We start from the raw sequence: 12134 nt of genomic DNA, 5'->3' as shown, positions 1-12134 counted from the left end.
ATGTAAGAACTTCATGCAGGGAAGTCTTTGAGGCCTTGCTTTAAATTGGTTCCTCCAGGGATTTGCAAATTCCCTTGCCAGATTCTCTGGAGGCCTCCAAAGACAAAGGACATTTTGGAGCAAATTTTTGTTTAAGAGTTTGTGGTCAACATTGGTAGTGTGAATACTGACCCAAATCTGTATGAGAATAGGCCATGGTTACAGATTCTAAGGGAAACATCCTTTTTCTTCTCTGCTGAGAAACCAGGCCAAGACAGGACATTTCCCTTAGGTTTCCCCCCTCATTGAAAGTTTTTTTTACCTTTTAGCATTCTAAAATTTTTCCACCTCAGAAGTCTCAATCTGACATGGTGTCAACTTTCAGTGCTGTTGGTTTTATGTGGAGGTGTCAGTTATGACTTCCCACCTAGCTCAGGCATGAGGCTTTGTCCCCTGACACCACCTATCTCCATCCCCAACACACACCCACACCCACACACACCCCTTGCTGGAGACTCACTATAAGGCAAAGCCCCAGGCTTTCAAGTATCAGCGGACTCCCCAGGACAGCTGATCCCTTCTGCACACAATTACCTCTCTCAATTCATGTCTTCTCTCATTTTTGGACCCTTAGGCTTTCCCTAATTATTTTACCTCCTTGGCTATATATTATAAAAGCTTTTTTTTTTTTTTTTTTTTTTTTTGGCATTTTCCCAAATATATTTATGTGTTTTGACTTAGGTAGTTGCTTTCAGGGTTTCTATTCCTCATATTGTCATAAATGGAAGTCTTTCAGGACACTTGCTTTTTATTTTGTCCTCTGCTTAACTCCAGTTCATCTGTTGCATTCTTTTCTAGTCTTTTCTTTTTAAGAATCATTTGAAAAAGATCTTATGAAAAAAAAAATCTTATGAAACAGACAAATATAATAAGTTGATTGGTTAAGAGTTACATGATAAAGCTCTAAGTGAATAAAAGAAACATAATCATCTAAGTGAATACAGTTGCTATGTTTTTATGGTTATAAAACATGGCTCTAAGCCTCCTGGTTTCTCAAGTAAAGAAAAAATATATAACAAATTTTAACCTAGATTAAAAAGATTAATTTAGACTGTACAGAGGGTGAACAGTGTTTTTTCCTGGTATCAGATTGTGAGAGATAGGTCTTACATGAGGCATTTATACATGGGGCAATGGTTCCGAAACTCTATCAGCATCACCCAGTAACATTTTAAAAATGCAAATTTCAGGGCAGTGCCTCCCTGCCACATTCCACCATAGATGCAGATTTATAATAACAGAGTAGGTACTCCAAAATCAGTAGTCAGATACCTCTAGACGATTCTGATGATCAGTCAGATTTGGAAACAAATGTTATATAGGGTACTTTTGAGCAAGATAATTGAACATGGTATCAATGATCTTTGACAGCAATTTGCAGAAGTGAAGTCATATAACTGTTTCTAATCACAACCTTTCATAAAAACAAAAAGTGAAATTAAAATACATTTTTTTTTCATAGAAGGCAAGCTGCAAGCTAAGGTGCTGGGAGCCCAAGTACTTCATCATCTCCTGCTGTAATTTGATAGACTTTAGTGTATAAGAGGGATTGAATGGATACAAGTCATGTACAAAATATCATTTTTCTTAACTCTTGATTGGAGCTGATTAGAATTCATATCAAAATTATTCTTTATAATGTAGTTCTGAAGTTCAGATATCCAATTCTGTTTGCGAAGACAGATCTTTAGGCTTTAGAAATCAGACAGGCAGTTAACAAATTTAAGACACATTCTGTAATGAGTATTAATGAGCCTTACATTACATCCACTGATTTCACGTTGCATACAGTACTTAATATAGATTGCTTTATCCTAAGTTCCTTGTGTGAGAGAAGGTGATACCAAGGATCTACCCAGCAAGTAGAAGTGGTGTTTGGTGGTGGATTCACCAATGTTCTCATGAAGCATCTAGTGCTAAGCAGTCTGATTTCCTGAAGTTCCCACTAGAGGGCATAGTGTGCCAATGTACCTGGGCAACTGAACAAATTGATTCTCTAAGAAATCCTCTGGTATTATCAATTTGAATGCTGGAGAATATCCACTAAAGACAAGGGTTTTTGTTTGCAATAATTAAAAATCCCTTCTTCTGGATGGTGGGCAGAGCATATATATTTTTAAGAGTAATTTGGTTAAAGATACTAAACCATGTGGACACTTGTTCTATTATTTGAAATGGGAAAGAGAAACTTTTAAGATTTGTTTGCTTTTAAAATTGTAACCTGGTTCATCTTGTCTAATATTATTCTAATGGTGATAGAATAATACAAATTTTACAAGCAGGGATTTTAGTCTGCCCCAGTTGCTGTTCACATAATCAAAAGTCAAAGGTCAATGAAAAAAATTTCCCTTTGTTCTTGATAGATTACTCCTCAAGAGAAAAAAGTACAGTGATCAAAGAACCAATGATCTGACACTGAACTAGTTTAATTTTTAATAGTGTACAATCCAAGTTCTGCCTTATAAAACTAGCAAATACTATTGCACAAATAAAATGTGGATTTTGCTTTTTACATTATAAATCTTATTTTGTGTATATTTTCAAATGACTGCTCTTTCATCCATGCAAAATAACAGAATAAAACTAGGTCATCTTAAGGTAAAATAAAAAATTATATGGAACCTGGATGTTTAAAATACTGCCATGATTAGAATGAATCTGAGCTGTTATCTATGAAAAGTATCTTTTTGTAGAATTGAGGTTAGGAAAACATAAAGACCTTCTGAATAAAGAAAAAAGACAAAATGGTAATTGTGCCAGTTTGAATGTATGTCCCCCAGAAAAAGCCATATTCTTTGATGCAATCTTGTGGGGCAGATGTTTTAGTGCTGATTAGATTGGAATTCTTTGAGCGTTTCCATGGAGATGTGACCCACCCAACTGTAGGTGGTAACTCTGATGAGATCATTTCCGTGGAGGTGTGGCCCCACCCATTCAGCATGGGCCTTGATTACTGGAGCACTATATAAGCTCAGACAGAAGGAGCGAGCTTGACATAGCCAAGAGGGACACTTTGAAGGATGCACAGGAGCTGAGAGAGGAACTACAGTTTACAGAGACATTTTGGAGATGGCCTTTGAAAGCAGACTTTTGCTCCAGAGAAGCTAAGAGAGGACAAATGCCCCAAGAGCAACTGAGAATGATATTTTGTAGAGAAGCTGCAGCCTAGAGAGGAATGTCCTGGGAGAAAGCCATTTTGAAACCAGAACTCTGGAGCAGATGCCAACCACATGCCTTCCCAGCTAACAGAGGTTTTCCAGACACCATTGGCCATCCTCCAGTGAAGGTACCCGATTGTTGATGTGTTCCCTTGGACACTTTATGGCCCTAAGACTGTAACTGTGTAACCAAATAAACCCCCTTTTATAAAAGCCAATCCATTTCTGGTGTTTTGCATGCCGGCAGCATTAGCAAACTAGAACAGTAATATTGGCATTTTTAGAAAGATAAATGATATGGTTAACTTACATGTGAAGTATTTTCAATAACTAATATTTTCCCCCCTGTGCAGGAAAGTAAATCCAAACCAACAACCTTGAAACCAGTAATTCTGGATGAAATTCTAGATGTTCACAAAGAAAAGATTAAAGAAGTGATTGAGAGAGAGAGTGTGGCACCTAAAGAGCACCTCAAACTCTATGACAAATATGATTTTTTGGTTACCAGAAAAGCCAAGCAAGATGTTGATGCTTTCCTTGCAGAAAATCATCATTATGAGGAAATAATATGCGAAATTCGCAAATACCAAAAACTAATGGAGGAAATACAGTACACATCTATAAAGGTAAATTCCCCAGTTTTGTTCAACTGTTTTCTGCAACTAATAATCTTTACGCAGTTTCATTAGCATGTATTTTTAGAACATGCAGGGAAAAAATTAGACCATCATGAACAACAGGAAAATATTTATTGAGCCTCTGATATGTTCCAAGCCCTGAGAACTGTGGTAAGCCCTGAGAATAAGAAGGTAGACAAGACAGACATAGTTTGTGTCCTCTTAGAACTGAGAATCTAGAACCACAACTCCAACTTTTAAATACCTTATATAATTTGCCAAAAAAAGTTTCCAAGAACTTAATATTTTTTTGCTTCAGTGTTTATAAATCCTCTGAGAATATGCTAAGTAGATCAAAATGTGGTTTCTTCTGCTTAGTAAGTAGGGTAACTGGTCATTAAAATTTTTTCTTCTGTTGTCCTTTTTTTTTCATTTTTCCAAATTTTCTACCATGAAGATGCATGACTTTTTTATATAGAGCATATATAACATTTGGAACCTACACTATCTATTTAGCAATAACTTAATTCTCCAAAATTTTTATATCAATTATTATCCTGAAATAGAATTGACTTCTGTGGTAACAAATTTCATCAAGGAGATTTACCCAGAATATAGTTGCAAAATAAAAACGAGTGTTCAGAAAACCCTCCCTGCATCATATTTTAAAAGAAAACTCTATTTTGTTGGATCACACACAAAAAACAATATTATGAGAAAGGCAAAGTTGTGAGAATCTTTTAGTAAATGTTGTTTTTTCTCTTGCTTATTAAAACCTTACCTTTTAATACTTGATGTTGCAGACTGTTCGTTTAGGAATGTTTGAAATGCACTGTGATGAATTGATCAGAGCTTTGACGAAGCGAGCAGATGTTATTTGTGGGAAACTTATAGCTAAAATGTTCAGAGATCACCAAGAAATAAATACAAGGTATTTTGATGATCTTAATTGTATTTTTTATCTTTGGGGAAGTTTGGCAGGCTTCTGTAACAAAGGGGTTGGCTTAAACAAAGAGTTTATTGGTTCGTGGTTTTGAGGTTAAGTGGAGTCCATAAACAAGGTATCGCAAGGCTTTCTCTCTCCCTGAAGACTGTAGCATCTGGTGCTGGCTGCTGGCAATCTTTGGGGTTCCTTGACTTTCCAGTCACATGGTGATACCCTCTCCTTTCTGGCTTCTGTGACTTCTCGTTCCTCTTTAAAAGGCTTCCTCTCTCATTCAGTTGGGCCACACCTTAACTAAAAATAACATCTTCAAGAGATCCTGTTTTCAGTGGATTCATACCCACAGGAATGTAGACTAAGATTAAGAACATGTTTTCTTATGGGGTATATGACTCAAGCTACCACAATGGGGAAATGTTAAGTAGAGCTAACTGTCACCCAACTAAGGCAATGGGTTAGAGCAGGATCATGAAATGATCCAAAAGAAAAAAACCTCATTCCTGGGTTTCTTTCTATTTGACTTTATGTGTTATTTTGTGATTATTAGTATTATTTTTTTCACCTTGAATTTGTTTTCCCAATGATCTGACTTAAGGTAGTATTAAAAAGTATTTGTATTTCTTTTGTACAAGTCAGGTGGACATCATCTAACTTCAGATTTTTATTTTATGTAATCAATATATAAAGTGGGTTTTTAAAATTAAAATCGACTTTTACTCTCCATACACTTAAACAAGAATAAACACCCAAAGATTACCAAACAACCAAGGAAATACCTAATATGGAGAAAGAAACCAAAACAGAAAAAAAAAACCAAATGATTTATAAATAAAAATATACAGAGAGAAGAAACTCCAAAAGAAAATTGTCATTAAAAAATTATTAGATTAAGAGACAATACTGCATCTATGAAAAAAAGAATAGGCCGTTATGCAAAGGATCATTCAGGAAAGAAAAAGATCATGTTTAAAAACATGATAGTTGAAATGAGAAAAATAATAGAAATTCTGAAAAATAAAGTTGAGGGAATCTCACAGAAAGTGGAGCAGCTAGATAAAGAGATGACTATAAGAGAAAAGATAAGAATTTAAAGGATTTCACAGAAAGTAGAGCAGCAAGATAAAGAGATGACTATAAGAGAAAAGATAAGAATTTAAAGGATTATTCCAGTCATTCCAACATCCAAAAACAGAAATTCCAGAAAGACAGAAGAGAAAAATGGAGGGAGGAAATCAACTAAGATGTAACTTTTAAAACTATTTGTAGGCTGAGGAGCACCAAGTTCCCAGAAAAATGAATGAAAATAGACCTGCAACAAGGCACATTATTGTGAAATTTCAGAACACTGGGACAAGAAAAAAATCTTACAGGCTTCATAGATGGGGAAAGGCATATGGAATTGGTAGGAAATTCTTAACAGTAGAGAAAACTGCTTTCAAAATTCTACAGGAAAATGTTTCCAATCTAGAATTCTAGGCCCTGTTAAAATATCAATTAAATATGAAGATAGAATAAAAACATGTTAATGTACAAACTGTCTGAAAAACTTTATCTTCTGTGTGTATTTTTTCTCAGAAAGCTACTGGAGAATGTCCTCCCCCAAATCAAGAGAGTAAATAAGATTAAGAGGAAATATAGAAACAAGAATCATCAGGATGACATTGTAGGGAGATCCCAGGATGATAAAAGGGTGCTAAGAATGGAGTGCCATCAGCTCAGATGGAGTTGTGTGACTTGTTAAACTTTTTAAAGCATTTTCTCTAGTGTTAAGAAAATCTACATAACATGTTCCTACATGAAAAGATTCAACATTACAAAGATTTCAAATCTCCACAAATTACACTACACATCAATGCTATTTCAGTTTAAGTTCCAGAAGGAATTTTGGGACCATAATATTTTTTTTCCTTTATTAGAGAAGTTTTGGGTTCATATAACATCATTCATAAAATACAGGATTTCCATTTACCATCCCACCACCAACAATTTGCATTGGTGTGGAACATTTGTTACAATTGATGATATCATTTTTGTAATTGTACTGTTAATTGAAAAGTCCATGGTTTCATTTAGAGTTCACTTTTTGCGTAGTGTGGTTCTATAGATTTTTAAAAAAATTTTTATTCTGCTGCCGTATATACAGTCTAACATTTCCCCTTTTAATCATATTCAGATATATATTTCAGTGCAGTTAATTGCATTCACAATATTTTACTACCATCACTACCATCTATTACCAAAACATTTCCATCATTCCAAATAGGAACCCTGTACATTTTAAGCCTTAACTTACCATTCCCCAAAACAACCCTGTCCCCTGGCAACCAATATTCTAGATTCTAACTCTTTGAGTTTGCTTATTCTAATTATTTTATATCAGTGAAATCATTCAATATTTGTCTTTTTGTGTCTGGCTTATTTCATTCACCACGATGTCTTCAAGTTTCATCCATTTGTCAGATGTATCAGGACTTCACTCCTTTTTACTGCTGAATAATATTCCATTGTATGTTTAGAACATATTTTATTTATCCATTTATTAGTTGATGGACACTTGGGTTGCTTCCATCTTAAGGCAATTGTGAATAATGCTTCTATGAACATTGGTGTGCAAATGTCTGTTCAAGCCCCTTTTTTCAATTCTTTTGTGTATATACCTAGTAGTGGTATTTCCGGGTGCTATGGTAATTGTTTCAGTTTGCTAAAGCTGCCAGAATGTTATATACCAGAAATGGGTTGGCCTTTACAATGGGGATTTATTAACTTAAAATTTATGGTTCTTAGGCCATGAAATGTCCCAATTAAGGCATCAACAGTTTGATACCTGGACTCTGAAGAAAGGCTGCTGGCATCTGGAACACCTCTGTCACATGGGAAGGCACATGGCTGATGTCTGATGGTCCTTTGCTCCTGGGTTCCATTGTTTTCAGCTTCTGGTTCCATTGGCCTCCTCTCTGAGCTTCTGTGGGCCCTCCCTTAGCATATCCAAGACTTTCCTCTTTAAGCATTCACCAAACTTCTCTGTGTGTTTCTCTCTGAGCTCTCTGGGATTTTTCTGTCTTTTATCCTCTCACAAAGGACTCCACCTTGAATGGGGTGGGTCACATCTCAATTGAAATAACCTAACTTACAGGTCCCACCTAACAGGTCTGCACCCACAGCAATGGATTAAAAGAACATGGCCTTTTCTGGGTGTATAACACTTCAAACCAGCACAAGTAATTCTATTCTTGAGCTTTCTTAGGAACTGCCAGACTGTCTGCAGTGCACCATTATACATTGCCACCAGCAATGAACGAGTGTTCCTGTTTCTCCATATCCTATTCAACACTTGTTATTTTCCATTCTTTTAATAGTAACTATTTGAATGGGTATGAAATGGGAGCTCATTGTGGTTTTGATTTGTATTTCTCTGATGGCTAATATGTTGAGCAACTTTTCTTGTGCTTTCTGACTGTTTGTGTATCTTCTTTGGAGAGATGTTTGTTCAAGTCTTTTGCCCATTTTTAATTGGGTTGCTTATCCTTTTGTTGTTAAGTTGAAGGATTTCTTTATATATACTGGATATTAATTCTTTATCGGTTATGTGGTTTCCAAATATTTTCTCCCATTGTATAGGCTGTCTTTTAACTTTCATGATGAAGTCATTTGAGGAACAAAAGTTTTTGATTTTGATGAAGTCCCCTTTTTCTATTTTTTCTTTTGTTGCTTGTGCTTTGGGTGTAAAGTCTAAGAAACCATTGCCTAACACAAGGTCCTGAAGATGCTTCCCTACGTTTTCTTCTAGGAGTTTGATAGTTCTAGCTGTTATATTAAGGACTTTGATCCATTTTGAGTTGATTTTTTGTATATGGTGTGAGGTAGGGGTCCTCCTCCTTTTTTGTGCAAATGGAGATCCAGTTTTCCCAGCACCACTTATTCAGAAGACTATTCTTTCACAATTGAGTAGTCTTCATGACCTGGTCAAAAATCAGTTGCCCATCAATGTGTGGGTTGATTTCTGAGCTCTCAATTCTACTCCACTCATCTATATGTCTATCCTTTTTCCAGTACAATGCTTTGTTGACTAAGGTCAGGAGTGTGAGTCCTCCAACTTCAGTCTTCTTTTTCAAGGTGGCTTTAGCTGTTTCGGGCCCCATACCCTTTACCTTTCCATATAAATTTGATGGTTGTCCTTGCCATTTCTGCAAAGAAGGTTGTTGGACTTTTGATTGGGATTGAATTGAATCTATAAATTGCTTTGGATCGTATTGACATCTTAATGATATTTAGTTTTTCAATCCATAAACACAGAATGTCATTCCATTTATTTAGGTCTTCTTTAATTTTCTTTTAGCAATGTTTTGTAGTTTTCTGTGTACAAGTCCTTTAAATCCTTGGTTAGATTTATTCCTAGATATTTGATTCTTTCAGTTACTATTGTGAATGGAATTTTTTTCTTGATTTCTTCTTCTGATTGTTCATTTCATGTGTACAGAAACACTATTGATTTTGAGGTGTTGGTCTTTATTCCCTTTCACTTTGCTGAATTCATTTATTAGCTCTAGAAGCTTTGATGTGGACTTTTTTTTTTAGGATTTTCTGATTAAAGGATCATATCAGGTGGAAATAGGGAAAGTTTTACTTCTTCCTTCCCAACTTGGATGCCTTTTATTTCTTTTTCTTGCCTGCTTGCTCTATCTAGAACTTCCAGCACAGTGTTAAGTAACAATGGTGACAATAGGCATCCTTGTCTTGTTCCAGATCTTAGAGGGAAAGCTTTCAGTCTTTCACCATTGAGCGTGGTGTTAGCTGCGGGTTTTTCATATATGCCCTTTATCATGTTGAGGAAGTTTCCTTCTATTCCTGTTTTCTAGAGTGTTTTTATCAAGAAAGGATGCTGGATTTTGTCAAATGCCTTTTCTGTGTCAATAAAGATGACCATGTGGTTTTTCCCTTTGTTTGTTAATGTGGTGTATTACATCAAATAATTTTCTTATGTTCAATCATCCTTGCATAACTGGGATGAAAACCTCTTGGTCATGATGTGTAATTCTGTAATGTGTCATTGGATTCGATTTGCAAGTATTTGTTGAGTAATTTTGCATCTACAGTCATTAGAGAAATTGGTCTGTAATTTTCTTTTCTTCTAGTATCTTTATCTGACTTTGGTTTTATGGTGATAGTTGGCCTCATAGAATTTGTTAGGTAGTGTTCCTTCCTCTTCAATTTTTTGGAAGAGTTTGAGCAGGACTGGTATTAATTTTTCTTGGAATGATTGGTAGAATTCACCTGTGAAGCCAGCCAGTCCTGGGCTTTCTTAGTTGGGAGGTTTTTGATGACTTATTCAGTCTCTTTGACTGTAATTGTTCTGTTGAGGTCTTCTGTTTCTTTTAGAGTCAGTGTAAGTTGTTTGTATGTTTCTAGGAATTTATCCATTTCATCTAGGTTGTCTACTATGTTGGCATACAGTTGTTCATGGTATCCTTTTATGGTCATTTGTATTTCTGTGGGATCAGTAATAATGTCCCCCCTCTCATTTCTGATTTTATTTATTTGCATCTTCTCTCTTTTTTCCTTTGTCAGTTATGGTACTTTGAAGTTGTTATTTACCCCAGAAGATCATGTTCTTAAAGCTAATCCATTCCTGTGGGTGTAGACCTCATGTGGGTGGGATCTTTTGATTAGGTTATTCCAGTTGACACATGGCCCAGGTGGGTCTTAATCCTCTTAATAGAGTCCTTTACAAGAGGATGAAATTCAGAGAAACAGAACAGAAGCTGAGAAATAAGGACACAGAAGCTGAGAGAGAAAGCCTGAAAGCCAGAAGCCAAAAGCAGTGAAACCTGGAAGAGAAGGGAGAGACCAGCAGACGCTGCCATGTTCCTTGCCATGTGACAGAGGAGTCTTGGATCATGAGCCACTTGTTTTCAGGAAAAAGGTATCATCATGATGATGCCTAGATTTGGACATTTTTATAAGCCTCAGAACTGTAAGATTGTAAACTAATAAATTCCCATTGTTAAAACCCAGCCCATTTCTGATATGCTGCATTTCATCACATTTAATGAACTGAAACAGATTTTGGTACCAGAAGAGTAGGGTGCTGCTATTGCAAATTCCAAAAATGTGGGAATGGCTTTATAAATGGGTAAGGGGTAGATTCTGGAAGAATTGTGAGGTGCTTGATAGAAAAGTTCTAGGTTGCTTTGAAGAAACTGTGGGTAGGAATACAGAAGCTAATGTTACTTCCAATGAGGCCTTTGACAGAAATGATGAATGTGTTATTGCCAACTGGAAGAAAGGTGATCCTTGCTTTAAAGTGTCAGAAAATTTGGCAAAATTGAGTCCTGATTTGCATGGAATGCAGAATTTGAAAGGAATGAGCTTGGATATTTAGCTGAGATTTCCAAACTAAATGTGGAAAGTTCAGCTTGTCTTCTCCTTGCAGCTGATAGCAAAATGTGAGAGGAAAGGAATAAGCTGAGAACTGAACTTCTGGGCACAAAGAAACCAGAACTGATTCTATATATGTCTGTTAGGTCTACTTGGTTTAGTGTATTAATCAAATTCTGTACTTCCTTATTGATCTTCTGACTAGATGTTCTATCCATTATTGAGAGTGTTGTGCTAGAGTCTTCTACTACTGGTGTAGAACTGTCAATTTCTCCCTTCATATTTGACAGTATTTGCTTCATATATTTTGGGACTTTGCTGTTGGTTGCGTATATATTTATAATTGTTACATCTTCCTGTTGAATTATCCCCTTTATCAGTATGTAATGACCATCTTTGTCCCTTGTAAATGTTTTTGAATTAAAGCTTATTTTAACTGATATTAATATAGCCACCCCAGATCTCTTTTGGTTACTACTTGCATGGTATATTTTTTCCCATCCTTTCATCATCACCCTGCTTGTATCTTTGACTTTAAGGTGAGTCTCTTGCTGAAAGCATATAGTTGGGTCATGCTTTTTAAATCCATTCTGCCAACCTCTGCCTTTTGACTGTAGAGTTTAATCCATTTACATTTAAAGTCATTACTGATAATACAGGTATTTCTTCTGCCATTTTGCTGTTTAGCCTATGTAAGTCTTATACCTTTTTTCCATTACTTCTGTTAAAGCCTATTTTTATATTTATTTGCTTTCTTGTGTTGTACCATATTGAGTGCCTTCTCACTTCTGTCAGGATATATTTTTCATTTGTTTTCCTTGTGGTTACCATGGGGTAAAATTTAACATCCTAAATATATAAGAATCATATTTGTTTTGATGCCTACAGACTTCAAAAGCACGCACATAAACTTTTCCCAAACCCCTCTGCCCCCCATCCTTTATTTCGTGCTTGTTACCACTTGTATTTTTGCACATTGTATGTCCAAAAGCATAGATTTAT

The 12134-nt window shown here is 35.7% G+C and overlaps 1 protein-coding gene across 5 annotated transcripts in view; it reads left to right on the top strand.

Moving 5' to 3' along the window:
- Positions 1-12134, top strand: part of DNAH7 (dynein axonemal heavy chain 7) — a 371530-nt gene that overhangs the window by 67878 nt on the left and 291518 nt on the right. For all 5 annotated transcript variants that reach the window (XR_005218999.1, XM_037850664.1, XM_037850667.1 and 2 more), the window contains 2 exons: positions 3551-3823; positions 4618-4745. Coding sequence is in view for 4 of the 5 variants with exons in the window: in XM_037850664.1 (XP_037706592.1) it covers positions 3551-3823; positions 4618-4745 (401 nt within the window). In the remaining variant the exon portion in view is untranslated. The remainder of the gene's footprint in view (positions 1-3550; positions 3824-4617; positions 4746-12134) is intronic.

Source organism: Choloepus didactylus, chromosome 9 (genome assembly GCF_015220235.1).
Source record: "Choloepus didactylus isolate mChoDid1 chromosome 9, mChoDid1.pri, whole genome shotgun sequence".
In the NCBI taxonomy this organism is placed as follows: Eukaryota; Metazoa; Chordata; class Mammalia; order Pilosa; family Megalonychidae; genus Choloepus; species Choloepus didactylus.
Note: the sequence above shows the minus strand (reverse complement) of the source record. Positions and strands in the feature narration are given on the sequence as shown.